The sequence below is a fragment of the Cataglyphis hispanica genome, chromosome 15 (assembly GCF_021464435.1).
Source record: "Cataglyphis hispanica isolate Lineage 1 chromosome 15, ULB_Chis1_1.0, whole genome shotgun sequence".
NCBI lineage: Eukaryota > Metazoa > Arthropoda > Insecta > Hymenoptera > Formicidae > Cataglyphis > Cataglyphis hispanica.
In genome coordinates, this window is record NC_065968.1 from 2,311,240 (window position 1) to 2,333,024 (window position 21,785).

Consider the following 21,785-nt stretch of genomic DNA (forward strand, 5'->3'; position numbering starts at 1 on the left):
ATTGAAAATTATAAAAATGAACAGATTTACTAGATTTCAACAAATGAAATTGTATATATTCTAGTGAATTTTCTCACTTTTGTATTTTTCATTCCGTTTCGAAAATCGTAATAGGCTTCTTGGATTGAATTAACCCGTCTATTCGAAAATGCCAATAGAGTCTGATCACCGTGCGTGTTCCTTCTTATTGGCCGAAACGAAGTTTGGAAAAACATGCCGGAACCAATAGAAAGTGTTATAGGAAGCATAATATAAAAAAAAGTGAAATAAGAAACTTACTAATAATTTATATTTATTTAAATATAAAAGTTACGAATATATTGTACTGTTTTATAAATTTTTAAATTAAAAAAAATAAAGAAAAATTAATTAACAATAATATAACAATACTTAATAATAATATAACAATATTATTATAAAAGAATATAAACTTTTGAATTTTTTAATATTACTTAATTATAGAAATATCACTTAATTATGCATTGCCATTGTTTTGTTATTATAGAGTGTCCTAGACCATCCGTACACCCCTTTTCTTTCAAAAACTAAGCGTTTTAAACAAAAATTGTATGATTTTGAGGAAAACATAAGATGGTGTTATTGGTTTGACTTTGGATGGAATCGTTAAAGTAAGTCAAGGATACCTTTAATTTCTTATATGGAAACCCCAATTTTTTAATGCATATTCTTGTAGCTCGACAGCTTTTCAAAACACTATAATAAAGTATTTTTTCATTAAGAATTTTTTGAGTTATTTTGTATCTTAATTTAACATATTTTAATATAAAATATAAAATATCTCAAAAATTATTTAGTGTTCAATAATTTTATCGTAATACTTTTATATACAGAATAATGACGCAATACGCGTCCGCGCGAGCGATGCAATGGTGTTTATATGGACATATCCCTATCATCGAGACTGAGAATTTATTTCTCAGCATTGGTAACCCTGAAATCAGAGTTTCGCATTGTTATCACGTGAGGTGGTCTCCAATATAGATGTAAATGTGTGCGAGATAAGTCTGAAAGTTGGAAGTACTCTTTAAAAATAAAATAAAATACGATGGATCTTTACGAATTGCTTGGTGTGGAGCCTCATGCTACATTTGCAGAGGTAATTTGCTTTATTTAAAAATATTTATATATATTTTGTAGCTAAGTAAAATATATTACAGTATTCTTGTAAATATTATCAAACGACGCGTAACGTCGCGATGCAAAGTTTATTAAATTATTAATAGTTCCTAATATATATATTTATATTAGTAGTTTTATTATACTTATCAATAATGTATTATATATTAAATCATATGTAATTACTCATTCTCATTTTCAGATTAAAACAGCATATCGAAAAAAATCATTAACCTGCCATCCGGATAAAAATCCTCACAATAAGGAAGCAGTAGCAGAATTTTACAAGCTATCAGAAGCAATAAAATTATTGTCTGATAATAAAGCTAGAGTGAGTAATATTTCTTTAAAATTTATTATGAGGCTTATTTGCGGAAATCAATTGGAATCTTGCAAAAAGAATAAGGAGGAGGAAAAATATTTTATTATATATAAAAAAATTACATATCTGTACATCTAAACATTTTCTATACGTATATTCTTCTCAACATACATATCATTCAAAATGAAATGCTTGTGGTATGAAAAACTTGTAACATAACATACAAAATGAAAAACTTGATACAAGTTTTTGTATGCCTTTATCAAAGTATGGTAGTGCCAAATTGAAATTTTAGCATTGCTCATTAATTCTTTATTATCTTCGAATTGCTGCGTTCTTAGCCATATTTTTATGCATGTAACAAATCTGTCAAAAAACTTATATCAGAACTTCTAGAGTAGTGCAATGGGAGTTTGATCATCCATTCTATAGTTTGACTTGAGTAATTTTCATTTGTTCATACACACAAGAACATAAATAAGAATGCGATTCGAGAATAATGAAGAGCTAATGTGATATGTAATGCTAGGAATTGGTTGAGATTCTAATTTAATGAATCTAATCAGAAATTGATTTCCAAATAGTCATTGTATTATTAACATCATTAAACACATCTTTTCTTAAACGAAAGTTTTATAACTAATCTAATTTATTAAAATGTTTTGTTATAAAACAAGGCAGCATATGATGAAAGTATTGCTGCAAAGAAACGAGCAAAAGAACGTAGTAGAGAATTTGATGCCAAGAGAAGAAAATTTAAAGACGATTTGGAAGCACGAGAAGAGGCATTTAAACGGGCAAAATCTAATGAGGAACGAAAAAGAGTATGCAGTTAATTTTTTCTAAGTTATATTTCTTATATTATTAGTATTCCACAGAGAGATCTATAAAATATATAATTTTTTACAGACGGAAATAGAAAAATTACGAAAGGAAGGAGATAAATTACTTGCAGAGGAAATTTTAATAGAAAAACAACGTATACAAAAACTATGCAAGCAATTTGATAAAAAAGAATCTAGTACAAAAAGTTTTATAATTAAAATTAGATGGCATACACAAGAAGATGACCCATCTAATGGTGGATATAATTATAATGTTCTATATAAAATGTTTTCAAAAGTAAGTAATCATTCAGTTCTAAAATTATAGTTATTCTATATTTTTCAAGTATTCTTATTTTCTATTTTTTTCGTAGTATGGAGACATAGTAGCACTTGTTATATCATCTGCAAAAAAAGGCACAGCAATGGTAGAATTTGCAAATAAAAACGCAGCAGTAAGTAAGATGCTTTTCACTGGAACATGTCATATAATTTTATGTAATAAAATTCTTTAATAAAAATATTTTTCAGGAAACAGCTCTTTTAACACAGATTGGGTTAATCAAAAACCCACTAAAACTTCGTGGTCTATGGGATGGATCACAAAAACGTACAAGTGCTAATTCTGATATTGGACAATTATCTTCAACAGACACACATTTGAAAAATGGAATAAGCAAACCTCTCAACTTTGCTTCAACACCTGATATATTTGTATGTATTAATTAAATTCATTGTAATAGAACAAAATTATTATTTGAAATATTACGATAATAATCTTATATGTTTTTATATTATACAGGCACAAGTAAGATATAAAATGTCAAATGCAGAATGTGAAGTTTTATCTAATTTAAGAAGAGCAGAGGAACGCAAACGGCTCATAGAAGAATTGAAAGCAGAAGATGAAACATAAAATTTTAGAATTAAAATTTTAAAATTATTTATTTATTATTTTTATGTGAGAAATATATATCGACAGTAGAAATATTGATGTATATATTAATGCTCAACTTTTGATGATACTAAAAACTATAAGAAATAAAATCAATAATTCACATTCGAAAAACGAGGCGTTTCTGATGTGATGAGCTTGACGAGTTGGCTGAATGAAGTTGCTTTCCATTTACACTCAAGAAAAATAGTATATATGCAATATAAGTAACTTTTGTGTATAAAATATTTTGTTTTTATTTTCTTTTGCAAGCCTACCAAAAATTGATTTCCGAATATCCCTTGCTTTATCAACATCATATTAAACAAATCTGTTCTTAGACTTTTAGAAAGTTTCATAATTAATCTAATTTATTAAAATATTTTGTTACAAAACAAGATGACATATGATGAAAATATCACTGTAAAAAAACGGGCTAAGAAACTTAACGCTTAAAAAGATGTAATACAAAGAGAAAATTTTTAAAATGTAGGAAATATCGATCTTTAATTCTTTTTAAACTATGATCTTGTAAGAAATTTTAATAAAATATTTAGGGGAAAGCTATTTGCGTCTCGATATCTTTTTTTTGCATGTATTTAATTTTTTTATAATAATTTCGCATAAAGGATAACTAAAATATCGCAAATTAGAAATTACTATTTTTCGCGCGCACATACGTACGCACGCATAATTCTCAAATTTAATTGAAATGGTGCAATCAAGTTGTCATTTACAATTTGACTCATATAAAGGCGCTTTTCTTCCTTTATGTTTAAAAAAATATAAATTAAATTATTTATAGATTAATTATTCAAAAACTGAATGCTTCGAATCTCATAAAAAAAAAGTTCTCAATATTCTCAAACAGGCCAAAGAAACTATATAATCACAAACATGTTTATCATCTTTAATAATTTTCTGTTCTACGTCTGAAAACGTATATAATAATAGGAACACAATACTTAAGTACAAAGTTTATTTAGTATATTGGATGCAACATGTTGATAAAAAAATATAATATTTATGATTTTGCATTTTGCAATATTTGACCATACACATATGCATTTATGGATACTCATTTTAACAGGTATGTATTATATGGCTGTCACTATTAATTTTATACAAAAAAAAAAAATGGAATCATTAAAATATTATAATTGCTGTTTCATATGTTACTCAAATTGAAAATTTGCATAAATATATAGATTAGTTTATACACACGCTTGTTTCAATAAATTACATGTATTTTAAATATGAATAATGTAAATTTTAGTAATGCTGAAATTGTGTGGAACATATTGAGGTCACACAGTATCATATAATTCTTCTACATATGCAAATTGATATAATCGCAAACTGCAAAATAGGTGTACATATAAATATATATATATATATATAAAAATAAAGATAAAATATTTTTTTAAATATATATGCTGCAGATCTTTAAATGGACGTTTTCTTCAATAACATCAGTTTGAAGAAGCGAAATTAATAGGCCTTGTGTGCACATTACACATATACATGTATACAATATACACAGAAAAAGGAATTTTATACACATATATATATATATATGTATGTATGTATGTATGTATGTATGTATATGTAAATTATAATATTTTATATATATATTATTTCCCAATACATTGTAATCTAAAAGCACTTTCTTCGTTGCTTTCCATATCAACAAATGTTTCCCATTTACGATTGTCACATTAGGTCTGTTCTTTATAACTCGACTATCTACACTAGTTAAGAGTTTATCTTTCTTCCTCCAATGTGGAAAGAAAAAGATAAACTCTGAACTAGTACCACTAGGGCAACTAGTTCAATTATAAAGAATAGACCTATTATTATCAGGAAAATTCTCATGTTTAAAATAAAAGTAAATTCTGGTAAATATAAATTTATATTAGGAATAGAGCGTTTTTTCTATCCATTCTTCCATTGTAAATGTAGCTGTGTTGGTTTGATCAGGATCTCTCTCTCTGAAAATGTCTGCAACAATGATCAAAAATATAATTAATATTTTATTTTATGCTTATTAACAAGTACTTACATATATTTTTATTATTATATACTTTATACATAAAATATCAACACTTTTAGCATAATAATAATTATAAGTAAAAAATTTATATATTAGTAATATATAATATTTTATAATGTGATGAAATATGACACACACAACACAACACACACATACACGCATGCGTACGCTCGCACGCTCGCACGCACGCACGCACGCACACATATATATATATATATATATATATATATATATATATATATATATATATATATATATCAAAATAAAAAAATATTTAACTTTTGTTAAATGTAAATATCTCTCACTCACCAATCATTGTTTTAAGTCTGACTGCACACATTATGTAGTCATCAAAAGTAATCCTGCCATCTTTATTGCCATAACGATGAACCAAAATGTTAAGAATGTGATTATTCAAGCGGTATCCTGCACTATTTAACGCTTGTCTTAATTCAAATGCACTTAGATATCCCGATTCATCTCTGTCGTATAATTTAAATACAGCCTAGAATATATTTATGTACTATTAATATACAATTTTAAAGCACTCATACAGAAATTTTTCAAATTAAGGGATTAGAGAAAATTGAGTAGAAAGTATTTCACACTGTAATTTACCCTCCACTTTCTAATGTCGTTCCACAATGTCTTGAATTCTTCAAAGCCGAGTTTTCCAGAGTGATCTACATCCAACATAGCAACCATACTGCGACATATATCTTTGCTGAACCCTCTATCATGAGTGTCTGTAATTTAAGAGAGAAATTCTTTTTAATCACCTAACGTGATTTTTATTTTGGAAGATTTATAATAAATTTTATAGTCATATATAAAAAATTTGCAAAAAAGAATATAGGATATAAATAAATATTATCCTATATAAAACTCTTTTTAAATGTGTAAGATGGTAAACACACAATGTATGTATGTGTGTTAAAGATATAATAATAATCTTTGTTACAAAAGAAAATTTTTACAAAAGAAGTTTTTTCTAGAGATGACAATCTAACATATAAACATACAGACTGTATCAGAAAACCTTACACAAATGTCGATAATTTTAAACATTGTATATTTCATGCTTCTATTAATTGAAGAAACATGCAATTAATTATTTCCGCTTGTCTTGCAGAGTTCTAAATTACATTATTAATCTGCTAATTCTTTCCTGATAAATATGCTGTCGCTATCACTGTCTATCACTGGCAAAAGCATATTTCAATTGCATTAACATTAAAGATAAATAATTGAATGAATATAATGAATCATCAAGATGGAACAAAATTGATAAAACATTCCTGCAATAGAAGAGATTGCCTTACCTATAGGCTTATTGTATTGTTCATTATTACAAATAATGCCGCATAACAGTGAGATGAGAGTGTTGATAAATGAATCATTTCCTTCAACAGTTTCAGGGCCATATGCCTCGTTATGATGCGCCAACTGCAGTAATTCTACCCGTAACACACACAGCTATAGAGTTTAGCATAGAGTTTTACATACGTACACTTGGGTCATAAGAATTCACAACATATATATAATGAGAATTCATTGCATTAAAGCTTTGAGTTTAAATTCATATTTCTCTAACTTTTATATGATCTCCGAATTTTCTATTTAAGAGAATGTATGAAAGCGCTAATTTTTATAATTAATTAAATTGAATTAACTATTGTAAATTAAAGAAAATTTTTCATAATAGTATCAGTAATTCTTAGAATCAAAATATGTTCGTATATGTGTATATGCTCGGGCGTGCGCGCATTTATTTGTTAATTTATTTAAGAGACCCAAATATATTTATGTACTGATTATGAGTATGAATTACAAGGTAAGAGAAAGAAGCGTGTTTAGTTATTAATACATTATACATTATTATTATGCCCATTAAATATGTTGTACAGCGTGCCGAGCAACTAAAAATAATTTTTAATAAAAAATATAAAACAATTTCATAATAAATTAATTAGCTATAAAGCTAAAAATAAATAGCGCAGATATTAATCAAATGATAAATACAGAATTGATTTGATTAATACAGAATTAATATGTGTGATAAGAATAATTAAATATACAATCTTATACTGATGGTTGTAACAAACATATGAAATAATTAAGCAAAACAATTACAGAAAAATACAAAGCAAAGCTTCATACTCCTAATAATTAAAATAAAATTCAATCATATGTTGTATAATATCATATTTATATTATGACTGTGTATACATACAGAATGTATAAAATCGGCAAAAATACTTTATTTTCGAAATTTTTAGAAAAATGTTCCAAATAAAAGTCATAAGTTTAAGTGGCGCATTAAGTAGCAATGTAGTGTGACTTTAAATAGCATTGTTAAAGTCACGTAAAAATCAATTTCGGGTAATACTAATGCTGGCGGTACTGTATCTTTCAAGCCTCATAACTCGCAAAATACTTAATGAAAAGAAACTTTATAGCATCTTGAAAAGATCTTAAGAAAATCTATAAAAATATGTAATAAAAAAATAAGGATTTTTATTTAAAAAATTCAAGATGATTTTGCCTTGATCTTGGCAATATCACCAAAGATCAGATCGATAACATCAGTAAATAGATCTTTTTAAATCCTACAACTTTTATCTGAAACATTTTTTTATAAAATTTATATTACTTATTACTTTCAAGATATCCCGAGATATCGACCTTTTTTTTATGCACTCTGTGTGTCTGTGTGTGTGTCGTGTCGCGCGCGCGTGTGCGTGTGCGTGTGCGTGTGCGTGTGCGTGCGTGCGGTGCGTGCGTGCGTGCGTGCGTGTGTGCGATGCGTGCGTGTGTGTGTGTGTGTGTGTGTGTGTGTGTGTGTGTGTGTGTGCGTCCGTACGTACGTACGTACGTACGTACGTATGTATGTATGTATGTATGTATGTATGTATGTATGTATGTATGTATGTATGTATGTATGTATGCATGTATGTATGCATGCATGCATGCATCATCACGTACGTATGTCGTATGTATGTATGTATGTATGTATGTATGTATGTATGTATGTATGTATGTATGTATGTATGTATGTATGTATGTATGTATGTATGTATGTATGTAAGTATGTATGTATGTATGTATGTATGTATGTATGTATGTATGTATGTATGTATGTATGTATGTATGTATGTATGTATGTATGTATGTATGTATGTATGTATGAATGTATGTATGTATGTATGTATGTATGTATGTATGTATGTATGTATATATATATATATATATATATATATGTTATAGCTAGGTTCGAGCATAATTCGTAGTTTCAAGAAACATCCAAGCATTTTATAAAGTACACATTCTCAAATCATGGTTAAAAATGAAATATTTTACAATCTGGCTAAGAATTTTTTTATAAAACGCTAATAAGTGACTCGCCACATTGTCAAATGCAACGATTTGTACATCGTTTTAGATTCTGGTTGTTTCATTTCAGTCATTTTATGAACTGTCTTTGTAAAACAGCCATTTATAGAAAATAGTAGTATTTTATAAAACGATGGATTAATAATCTGTAGAGAATATCTCATACGATTTTACTTACCTTTTTTCATGGCAAAATCTAAGATATCTTTGAGTTCCATCCAATCCACTTCCAAGTCATCACCAGCAAGTTTCTTGAAGAATTCCCTAACTTTTTCGGTATTGCGGTCTTGTTCGGGTTCGTCGCGAACCTGCAAATAGCATCAAAATAAAACTTAATGATATAATTTCTGACAAACACTCCCTGCATTTCTCTCCTAGAATTTATGTTCCAAATTTTCAGATTTCACTTTCGTTTTATATATGTAATAGTTCTAATTTCAACAAGATATGTAAAATCCATGTGTGTTCATATACAATGTATATACATGTATGTACATGTATGTATGCATATATATGTATGGAAGTCCTACAATGTATATATAAGTACACATATATAGAAATGTACATATACATTGCAAAAGAGAAATTATACATATAAAATTATTAGCATAAGCTTGAGCGCACACAATAATATAGCGACAGCATATTTGTTTTTACTTCTTGCAAATGTATGTACAATATATATCATATATCATCTCTTGTTATTGTGTAACATGTATAGATGTGCATTTTACTTACATTATCTTCATGCTCCTCTTTATCGCTCACAGAGTTAATTACCTAAAAGCCAAGCGATATAAACATGCAAATTGTTATGTGTTAGTAACAAGTACACAAGATAACTACAAATGAAGACAAAAATTAAATTTCATTGGCATGAGTTGGATATAAGGCTCAATTATACAATGCTGATCAATTTTATGATTTTGTGCAGTTTAACATTAGCAACACTGTAATTGCAAGTTCTTGATGACATATATTATATATGTATTTATCAAGCTGTGTCAATGCTGTGTGAATTATCAGTGAATATTTTGTAGGTGAAAAAAATGTGTATTTGTCGCTTTCAGTATAAAATATAATCCTAAACAATATTTAATATAATCTTTCTATATTTCACAATGTTTATAAACATTGCGTAATTATCCATTATTTTTAAAAAATAGACTAGCTTTTAAAAATATTTTCTAATGTGATGATTTTGAAAGTATTAATAATTATCAACTTGTTATAAATAAAATAATTTATACTGCTTAGGATTAAGGTGCTGTTATATGTATATGTATCAATTCATTAGAATATTCACAATTCTTACCCTATCATCGACTTCTCCGATACCAACTTCTTCGTCATTCTCTCTGTAAATAAACAGAAACATTTTGGAGAAAATTTTTTAACTAATAGCATAAAACAAATATCGCTTTAGGACAACAAGACTTACTCCATATTGTTCTTGTTTTCAGAGAAGATTCTTAGCAAGAATTCACCTTCCTCGTTTGGGTCAAAAGTACTTGGAACTATACAGTACACGCCCGGTGGTAATTTAAAACGACACGTAACTTCTCGTAAATTTATAAATGCCGGTGAACGTCCGACAGATGCATTGTATTTGAAAAAGTTTATGTCTAGCGGCTTTGGTAGTCTTTCTGGATACTCCAACTAGAAAAATTTAAAAAATTAAAATTAATAAATTAACTAAAAATTAATTTAACGTAAAATTTCCTCCTTCACGCACATACACGTACACATATATATATATACACATATACACAAGTATCAAACTTATATATATATATATAATAAATTTAAACACAAGTAATTTATGTATGACAGTAGAACATTATACAATTTTGAGACATCAAAAAAGCAAAACGATACCTCGAACTTTTAGATGATTCGGATTAATTCGAATTCAAATTGAAGATGCTATGCGATCTCATATTTTGATATATTGTATGAAGTTCAGCGGGAATATGAAGTGAAGCAATCAATGATATTCACATACATGATATATCGCGAATCCGATAGTAAGGCAATCGGCACCCATTCTTTTTTGAGCTCTCCTGTTTTTTTGCATCAGGGCGACGATTACGGTACATTTGTCATCGTCTTCATCTGGATGCTCTAATGTGATACGATACTGCGGATTGTGCCAGAAAGTCTCTGCAAGATATACATATATATATTTAATTCAATTTCATTTTCTATGAAATTGGAGCCGCTCCTTTATTCGATATATTTGCATATTTCACCTAAATAATTTCTACAACCACCCGCTGTTACACCGCGCACCCATTCTCCCTCAAATACACTCATCTCCCAGCGCTTCTTCCCGGCGTCAATATCGTCTGTAGTTAAGGAATCGGGATTTAAATTGCATATTTCGAGTTGAGTAAAATGGCGTGTAAAATCATGGAATGACATCCAAAATTCGCCGTCCATGTCGAAAGTCAGACCAAGCTCTTCCTTCTCGTGATCGGGGATGAATCTCCATTCCGGTGATCTGTAAATGGATAATGAAAGCGTAAATTAGGCGAAATTGCTAGCACATGAATAGAATTACTCACTGGTCGCTCCAAGGTCCATTCCATTCTGCTTCGTTTCCCCAAGGATTTCGAAGTCTCAAGAGAGGTATTGTACCAAACTGGTTCGGTGTTTGAATCTCTACATGCTTTACACGAGTAATGCTGTATGCGTGACCGCGTATCAAACCCTGGGGTGTTTCAGCCTCTACTATGTTTGGATCAGGCTAAAAGTGCCATACATTTATATAATTAGTAAGATAAAATAAAATCTATTTTTTTAAATAATGCATACAAACAGCAAAATTGTACATTTGTTTATTTAAGTAGATTATTGGGGCAAAATAATGGAAAAATTGTGTGTGTGTGTGTGTGTGTGTGTGTGTGCGCGCGCGAGTGCGCGTGTGTGTAAGACAAACAGATATTTCTACTATACGTCTGTTAAATACAACTGTTTAATACAAATGCATTATCGATCAAAAATTATTTAATATTAAATTTCATTATTTGCTTCCTTGAATAGATTTGCCTAAGTTATTATATATAAAATTAAAAGAAAATTAATTTTTAAATCGCGATTATTGAATCTGTTGATGCTGCGTATATCGATTTATGTTTCCCCACTTTTCTGTTCATAAAAATAAAATATGTTCTAACTTTATAAAAATAATTCTAACTCTGTCGCAAATTATAATCTAAAATAAACTTTATTTGTTAAGATTTAATTGCAAAAAGTTCAAAAGATAAATTAAAATAACGATTGTTTGAAGAACCTATGATAAAAATAATCTATGATAAAGATAATGACAAAATTGCTCACCTCAATGGAGCAACCTAATAACGAATTTCTCTCAAAAGCCTTCAACAATATATTAAACAAGTTTGGTGGTGTTTGATCCATTTGATACATTTCCGTCACTCCACCAGTAAAGTCCTCCATAGCTTCGCAAGTTGTGCCACCCTTTAATGCTTCGTAAGAGCCGTGAAGTTTCGCATAAGCTTTTTCAAGAAGAGCGCTCCAAAATTCGTTGCTTTCAGCCGAATGTAAATATACCAATTCTCCGCGACAAGTAGGCAATCGATCATCAATCACGACATCGACCCATCTGCCATATTGCCAGAATCTATGATAGATATTTTGTATAAATAAATAAACCTTTTCTACAGTGATGATCCGTAAATGAATTAAAATGGACATATTTTTAAATAAATATTGCAGATTTTAAGACATCACAAAACATTCAGACACAAAATTTAGCGGCGATATTTTCTATTTCGATGTGATATACGAAAACAATTTCAAGTTGTATATTATTCTGATTTAAAGATTAAAAGATTAAAAAGAAGAGGTGACTAATAAAAATATGTGGGAATACTGGCAAATAAAAACCAAGGCGCGTAAACTTATTACTGTTAAATTTTAATAATAAATCCATATTAAAAATGTATATTTCGGACAGTCCATTTTTAGGATAGATATAAATATATAAAGATTACATGATATTTTAAAATTTGACATATACTGATTATATTGTAAATCATCAACGAATATACGTGGTGATTAGACGTTCTCCACTAATTTATACAGAGATTTATACTAGGCGGGATATTCTGCATATCAAGTTTTAAAATTTTTATAAATTTATATCCATACTGAAAATGGATCAAAAAATGGTCTTAAACATACATTCTTAATGTGCATTTGTCAATAAAATTTAATAATAATAAATTCGCTCACCGCTTCTTGGTTCTTATTTGCCAATATTTTCATTTAATTGCATTCTAAGCCTATTGCTTTTATTATTAAAAATATGTGTAAATTAGATTATTTTATTAAATCGAAAACTACATTGCGTCTTACGCGAAAGAATATAATTTTTTCTCAAACCTGAAATGGAAGATTCCAGCATAATTTTCTTCGAAACTCTGATCTTCTGGTACTACTTGAAAGAATAAATTGGAATGCATTGTCAAATTCGCTACGGCGGCTAGCAACCAGCAATCTCCTAACTCTCCTTGTTGAACATCGAATCTTGAGAAACCCTCCACGAAAAGTTGAGGATTGTCCGCAATTTCCTGTAAAGCATAACGCATTTATTATGTTGATCATTTTGTATACGCATACTATATATGCATATTTATAATATAAATGCATATAAATATTGTAAGCCAACTATAACTTGCATATATATGTTTAGAAAATTTCTGACCATTGGTCGTTTCCATTCTATGTATCTATCCGGTCTACGGGAGAAGTATAGCGACGAATCGTCGGCTGGGAATTCAGGATCCTCAAACAAACGTCCTGTTGCCAGGCATTCTCGTCTCAGCGAGTTAAAATCTTGGATCGCTCCTCGTGATCTAAAGCCGGAGCCTTTCTCTCCTAGCTGTGGACATTGGTTCACATTAATTTGTAATGAAATTTATCTTCGAAAATTTGCAATCTAGAAATTTAAAGAATGGCATACGTTATAACAAGATTTTCCGATGAAATTTTTTGCAGTTCGTATAGCTTTATCCTCGTACAATTTTTTATCTTGGCGAAAATTTAAACGCTCCTTGATTACAGAACTGTCCAACTTGTTTGGCAAGCTCGCTTTCGAATTGGGAGTGAATTCGAGTCTGGTAGAGTATAGAATATTGTTTTTGGTGATTATTCTATTATTCGTAGATTTTACGGACTTGAAATTAGATCCGATTTTCAAAACTGCAAGACCTTCTTGCATATAATTGGAGTAACGATAATTAGCATACTTATTACGTTGCAGATCCATTTCTCGAAAATAATTACGTATTCAAAATAGACGTCGAAAAAAAAACGTGCACCCGATACCGAACGAAGAGCGATACTATTTAATACCGCGAAGAAAGCTATACTGTTTCAACTTAGAGTTTTGATATAATTATCGTTTCTGGAAATTGTACTGATAACTGTATAGACCGGATGACTGAATTAACCGCAATTTAGAAACTGCGATACAATGTTTGATAAGCATATGCAAACAGCTGCGCATATTTAAGAAATAGTAAATTGAAATGATAAATTGAAAAATGGCAATGCAAAAATGCTCCTTTAAGCATAGTATATCAATTTATAAGATGAAAGCGAAAATTATTCAAAAAATGCCTATATGTAAATGCGAGATGATCAAAAGATTACTGACAAACTACAGAAGCGTATGGGACAAGTCAGAAATATAGCAACTTTCGAATAGAAATCCATATTCTCTGAAGTAATCCTGAGTTGGCACAAACCTTTGAATGTAAGGAATTACATTGTGGACAACATACCAATGAAAAAAATAATCTTAATTTGTACAAAATTTAATAACTTTTTAAGCACTAAAGTTACATGAACACAATAATACTGTACAGTATTATAAAAGGTTTTCTTCTTTTTCTTTTGTTTATGGCTGGTTAGGCTTCTATACTAAAATTTACTTGTAACACCAGTTGGTGTTTATATCACGGACGTATATATATATATATATATATATATATATATATATATATATATATGACCATGGTTTATATGAATTATAATTGATCATTTAATGGTGTAATAACTAGTATATAGAAATAATCCCTCAGAGGAAGATAAATTGCAAAAATTCTGAACCTAAATTGGAACTTGCGTGACAACGTTTAAACATGTCCATAAGTGTACCGACTCAGGATTACTTCGAATATGAGTTCCTATTTGAAAGTTGCTATATTCTGATCCCTCTATACGCTCCTGAAGTTTGTCAGTAATCTTTTGAATCATACATATGTATATTTTTATCTCATACATAGTACATTTTACAGTATTATTAATACAATATTTATTATGTAAAACAACTCTTTTTTAATATCCCTTAAAATATTAAAGTTATTTAAATATCTTATTCTGACTTAATAAAGCACATTAACGCAATCTTTGCGAAAATGAATAAGAACACTATATATATATATATATATATATATATATATATATATATATATATATACATATATACAATGTATATATACAGGATGCCCCATCAAAAGTGGCCACCCCCTTTTACTTTTTAAACTAAAAGAGATAGACTATAATAAATAGAAATCAAATTAAATGGTTCAAACTGAACTCTTTCGTTAACAGATAACTTTTAAAAGCAACCACTATGCTCACAATAAAGTTCAATTTAAAGTTCCATTTAATTTGATATATATTTGTTATGGTCTATCTCCTTTAGTTTAAAAAATAAAAGGGGGTGGTCACTTTTGGTGGGACACTGTATATGTATATACAAGATATCCCATAATAACTATATCATCTCTCGTGTACAAATAGAGCGAGTGAAACCAAGAAAAGTCTTTTATTATTTTGCGATTTTCGTAATAATTATTCAGAAATTAATTTAAAAAAATCGACTAATTCGCATGAATATAAGCGTATAGTAAAAAAAGACAACCCACTGATGTGTAATTGCTAGGATGCGAGAATTCATCGTTATGTATCGCTCATATGTAATCATTTGTAGAACGCACCTCCCAAAATTTCGTCGCGCGACCGCAAACTTTTGGATTGTCTCTGAGAATCAATTTCACCACCTTCGGTTAAATTAACCGACGGTTAAAATCAGCAGGGTGGCAACAGTAAATAGAGGTGAATGAAAATCAAGCATTTTTATCATTTCAGTTGCCACTCTACCGTGGGTTAATCTAACCGAAGGTGGTGAAATTGTTCTTTCTCGCGCTTATATACTCATGCGAATTGATCGATCTTTTTTAATAAATTTCTCAATAATTATTACGAAAATCGCAAAATGGTAAAGGACTTTTCTTCTCAATTTCGCCTGCTTTACCTGTATGAAAGCCATGAAAGATACGGGTATTATGGGTCATCCTATATATAAATTAATAGATAAAAAAAATTTAATTTTTAAAAATACTGAGTCATTCACATATTATTAAAAATAAATTCCCATATGTATATATTGTTAAATTCCAATGTTATGATGTAATCAATAAATAAAAGGAAAAAGGGAAAAAAACAAACAAAAATCGACGTTTCTTGACACATATGACGATAAAAAAGCTATCATCTTGACAGACATTCGTTTATAACAAAAAATCGTTCAAAAATATTTTTGAATGCATGCTTAAAAAATTTTCGTGATTATAGTAAAATTTTATTTTAAAATATAATTCGTGCAAAATTTTTTAAAAACATGATTTCTATATTTTGCTAATGTCAAACAAAGTTTGCAAGCTTTCTTACTCATAAACCGGCTTTTTAGCTTTGAGTCGTATAGCGTACCACTTTGATATTGAAGAGCGATGGAAGAAATCGTTTGACCTCGACTGCCGCTTTAACGAACACATCATCCGCTCCATCTCCACTGTTATAACCTCCGTAATAATTCATCCTCCGGTTACGTTAAAAGGAAATTTGATTCAATGTCGAATTATTTTATAAAGTCGATTAACCGAGAGGACGATGTGGCACAAATATTTTGGATATCCGTCGCGTTCGTCTAATAACCTGATCTATAATCGGCGTGAGTCAGAAAACGCGAGAGGAGACTCCCGACTCGCTTACGCACGTATAAAACCGTTAATCTGACAGATACACGATACACGAGCACGGGCACGAACACGGGTATGGATATGGGCACGGCTTACCCTCACCCATGCCTTTTCCTCATCGCATTTCGTCACGCACATAAGAATAAAAACCAATGCGGCTAAATGCACACCAGCGAGATGCACGTGATTTTTAAAGCGCGATCTTTAAAGACGTGCGTTCATCACTGTCGACTTAAGACATTTAAATTCAAATTCAAATGTTATAATTCGTTCATATTTAGCAGAATCATTCAATTATTAAGCAGCAGGCCAACATACATGATTGGTTATTACTTTTAAACGCAAAAAAGCAGTTTTATTATGCAAATTTTAAATAGCAGAGTTGGCTTGTGACAGTCAATGCGAAAAAGAGAAGTGCACGAAAGCTCTTATCTAAGTCATTTTAAAAATTGAAACAATAAAAAGTCATAATATACTCACCTCTATCTTTTTCGTTTCTTGTCGTACAAATTCCGGCTCGCATATTTCTTTGTTCCATCCATACGAATACATTTTTATCCAGTCGATATTTTTATCCCGAATACGCAAATTAACTGAGTTTTAAATCGCTTTTCAGTTAAATTAGATTAGATTGATCGCATTTAGCAAAATACGTCAATCAGTTAATCATTCGGCATTCCTCTTGACGATACCCAGCTCAATATTTATTATTGTCATCGATTAACCTCACTTTTTAAGTATCGATGATAAAGCTGTTATCAAGGTTACACGATTTACATATGGTTACATAGTAAGGTTGTATGTCGCAACGCGATATGCAAACACGATGCATTATATTTTTAAAAATAATTGTACAATATATTCTTGCAAATAAAAATAAAATAAATAAACAATTTACATTATTATGTCACAAATGAATTACTCTACGATTGTTTTACCGACAACTATTTATCACTTATCTTTACCTTGCCGCTTTTGAAATAACATACGCACGAATACAATCATTGCGGAAAAAGAACGCGACTAATACGCACATATGTACTAATACGATATAATTTCGTTATGCGATACTTATGATACAAAAGAACGCGTCGCAATGATTTATCATTTTCCAGTAAATAATTGGTACGTAACACGCAAATAAATAGGTCATATGACTTTATCATTGCAGCTACAATAAGCTGCAGACTGCAGATCAGTGATCAGTGATGCCAAAACAAGATCGAGGTTCTGGGTGCTGGCTCGACAGTGGGGAGAATAACAAGTATAACAAGCGCAAATCGCGTATATATAATATGCAGAACGCTTTACGCACCACATGAACGCGATTCAATGCTTGCATGCGTTATATCTTCCACTATTGAGCTCATATATATAGGGTGTCCGACATGTAACTGATGAAATGAAAAGTGGAGATAGATTGGACCAAACTGAGTCGAAAAGTCCTGTGCCATTTTGCAAAATTCGCAATAATTATTGCGTTATTAATTAAAATATGTAAGATAATGAGCGCGTTGGAAAGCGGTAAGCCGGTATTGACAGGCATGTACGACGGATTAAATGGGGAACACACACTTTTGCATAAGCGCATAGTCATAAGCATAAAGAAATTGATTGGTCCACAAACATATGCCTAACGAAATGAACCAATCAATTTCCTTATACTTATGGCTATGCGCTTATGCAAAAGTGTGTGTTCCCCTCTTTACCTGTGTACGCATATATGTAATACCAGAGAGAAGCCTGAGAGCGGCCATCCCGGCGTTTTTCGTAGCTCTCGGTCCCGTACAGCAGCGCCACTACGTCCATTTTACGGTCGCTTGGAACTACAAGGCTACATTCATTTTCAGGCAGGTGGTTCACTTCCGTGCTACGTCCACTTTTAAATTTTGTTTATGTCTGTGCTACATTCACATTATTGTTTAACAATCTTAATCGCAATTTCAAAAGCTAACAATTGTATTATTTTTTTTCAATTGTACAGATATCGTCTAAATACAGATGTACATAAGTATTGTGGAACGTTCCGCATACAAAAGAATTATTAAAATAAATTTTGATAAAACAATTTTAGAAAAAAAAATAATTTTTATAAGGTAATTTTCTACGATAAAATAATTTATTTTATATAATATTTTTGTTATCTTCATAAAATGTTACGTACAATCAAATACATTTTTCATTTTACGTATTGTATAACTATATCTATATTAAAAATTATTTTCCTCCTTTTATTAGAAATAAAAATATTGTAAACGTAAGAAACATACAAGTATATAAAATAAGTAACGATTAAATTTGTTTTACTTTCAACTATCAAGTAGCTAAATGCGAAGCGTTCGGTTTTTCACGCCGCAGATCTCAGTTCAAATTATTCGATTTTGTCGAAATTTTTTTTTTATCTAAATCTATTGTTTGCTCATATGCATTTAAAAAATGCAATTATTTTAAAAATTTGTTAAAATATGTTTTTATAATATTTATAGAATAAAATTTATTTAAAAAATGACAATCAAATAATTTTTTGATTAAAGTATTATTTTTATTTTCAATTTTTTATACCTTTTTTACATTTATTTTTATATTTACATTTTTTACATTTTTTTTTATATCTTCATTGCACTGTTAAAAAGTTGAACATATTGTTAAAATTGATAATATTATATAATTTATGATAATATCGTTCTCGTAATATATTCATATCTTTATATTAATATATATATATATATATATATATATATATATATATATATATACCTGCCACGAGTACCATGGTCTAGCCGCGCGATAGCCGCGCGAAACACGTGCTTATTCGTTAATACTTTTCAATTAATATTTCAATAATTATTACAAAAATTGCAAAATGGTAAAGGACTTTTCTGTTCAGTTTACTGTCCTCTACCCTCTCACGAGAGGTTGACACAATTTTTGCAGGACACCCTGTATATATATATATATATATATATATATATATATATATATGTGTGTTTAATTATTAATAACTTTTGGACAGCGACGGTTAAAACTTTAAAGTTTCTCTCTTGCAATAATCTAAAAGCCACACTCTTTTAGTATTATTAATGTTCTGTCCATCGTGTCCAACGCTTTATTGATCTAAAGACACACCTGTGCAAAATGTTTCAATTGTATCACGGTCATTATGTCGTATTAAAGTTAAAATTTCATCCAATGTGTCTAGTTTAAATTCAATTTACTTAAAAATTACCGCAATGTCAGTTGCAATTAGAGTAATGCGATCATTATAGCGCGAGAGATAATTTGACAACAAAATATAATTATTAAAAATGATGGCAACATGGCAATGATAAATGAAATTATCGTCATTTAAAATCAACAACGTAATTAATTTCTATTAATAATTCTTATTAACTTATTTTTATCTCACTCTTTAATATAATATTTATCACTTATTACGCAAAATTGTTACTATTTTTGAAAGATTAATAGTATTATATAGTAACTTTTGTTCAGAGCACAATATCGTATCATTTTCCAAGGATTCTTTATAAAACAGTAAATAATAATAACAATTAAATAAAATATAATAGCTAAAAATAAGATATATTAAAAGATATACGAATATTTTTAATTATATAAATTTTACGTGTAGAAAATTTTATGGTGTCAAAGTTATTGTACTGGATCCTATTTATATCAAGATCGACTATAATCTCCTATATATACAACGCGTTTTGTTAATCATTATTTTGCATATACGAACTGTTTTCTTGCACCTGTGGTTTGGATACGTCGTTTACGTGTTTGCGCGTTTTCTGTAAAACGCCACCGAATGATCGAGCACACAATCGAATCGAAACGAACGCGAACGAACAAGTAATACGTGCTATACTGGCTGATACATCCGATAAAAGATTTCTTCCGTTCCGGAACTATCCCTTCTTTTTCCCCCGTACATCGACGTCGCGACTTGTGATATAGCGGCGCCGGCGCGTGAGATTGGCGCTGGTTACAAACTTTCTTTACCATGCATGCTAAACCATTTTTCCTTATAAGGAATTTCCAACATCGCCGAAAAAGACAGTCCAATCAGCAAACCGGTTCTTCACTGCTCTGTCATACGATATAATAATAATCTTTTTTTTTTTATATATAAATAAGGATATATTTTTGCTTCCTCATAAAGGAAGCTTTGTTTTTGTGGAAAAACTTTTTTTTCTAATTTTGATGCCAATGTGTTTAGAATGTTCTAAAACGTCGAAAAAACATATTTTTACAAAATGTCGAGTATGTGTGTATGTATGTTTGTATGTGCACCAAAGGACTGGTTCGATTATCTGCCGTAAATTTTAAGATAATGAGCTAAAATTTTTTATATGAATAAAGTATCATTCAAGGTTGGTTGGTATTGTAGTTGGCTAGAATCGATAAAGGGGTTTATTTTTTATAAAATTTTAAATTCTTCAAAAAAAGGTGTTTTCCGCAAATTTAGAGGTATTTATCTAAATGTTTTTATATGAATAGAATATTATTAAAGGATAGTTGGTATTGAATTTGATGAGAATTGGTAAAAGAGTTTTTTTATAAAATTTTGAATTTTTCAATAATAAATGTATGTGCCTGCTGTAACTTCCACAAGTTTTGAGATATCAGGCTAGATATTTTTACATTAATAAACTAGCATTAAAGAATAGTTGGTATAGATTTTAATGAGAATTGATGAAAGAGTTCATTTTTTATAAAATTGTGGTCTTTTTGAGAAATGTTTATGTTCGCTCTAACTTCTTCGAATTTTGAAATATGGGCTAAATATTTTAATATATATAGAATATCATATAAGGATAATTGGTATTGAGCTATTTTAGTGTCTCGCAAACTGATATCATTTTGATTTGTAATTACGATTACTGATATTATAAAAAAAAGGAAATAAAATTATGAAGAAGCCATGAGCAAGTTTTTGATTTGCACAATTTTTTACTTGTTTTGTTTAATCAGTCATTTTGCGAGAATAATGGAGGTTGTATCATGTTATGTAAGCATCGTACAAATTAGGTATAATTTTATT

The 21,785-nt window shown here is 29.4% G+C and overlaps 2 protein-coding genes across 12 annotated transcripts; one reads left to right on the plus strand and one right to left on the minus strand.

Annotated features, from left to right (window-relative positions):
• Positions 1-971: 971 nt before the first annotated feature.
• Positions 972-3,463, plus strand: LOC126855314 (dnaJ homolog subfamily C member 17-like). The gene is made up of 7 exons (XM_050602856.1): positions 972-1,117; positions 1,340-1,468; positions 2,137-2,283; positions 2,369-2,581; positions 2,658-2,738; positions 2,815-2,997; positions 3,086-3,463. The coding sequence occupies exons 1-7, from the start codon at positions 1,067-1,069 to the stop codon at positions 3,197-3,199; spliced, it is 918 nt and encodes a 305-aa protein (XP_050458813.1). The 5' UTR covers positions 972-1,066; the 3' UTR covers positions 3,200-3,463.
• On the minus strand, positions 3,210-20,636 carry LOC126855292 (calpain-A). Of its 11 annotated transcripts, none has more exons than XM_050602811.1 (16): positions 20,494-20,636; positions 17,219-17,490; positions 13,396-13,572; positions 13,074-13,261; positions 12,006-12,309; positions 11,231-11,412; positions 10,916-11,166; positions 10,669-10,826; positions 10,105-10,322; positions 9,979-10,021; positions 9,402-9,443; positions 8,842-8,971; positions 6,593-6,727; positions 5,889-6,016; positions 5,580-5,775; positions 3,210-5,218 (listed from the first exon to the last, which is right to left on the minus strand). In XM_050602811.1, the coding sequence occupies exons 2-16, from the start codon at positions 17,288-17,290 to the stop codon at positions 5,133-5,135; spliced, it is 2,310 nt and encodes a 769-aa protein (XP_050458768.1). In that variant the 5' UTR covers positions 17,291-17,490; positions 20,494-20,636; the 3' UTR covers positions 3,210-5,132. The 11 variants fall into 11 exon arrangements, with proteins under 11 accessions (XP_050458768.1, XP_050458767.1, XP_050458766.1 ...); XM_050602810.1 differs by having other exon boundaries at positions 20,481-20,621; XM_050602809.1 differs by lacking the exon at positions 20,494-20,636 and adding an exon at positions 17,704-17,938.
• Positions 20,637-21,785: the final 1,149 nt, after the last annotated feature.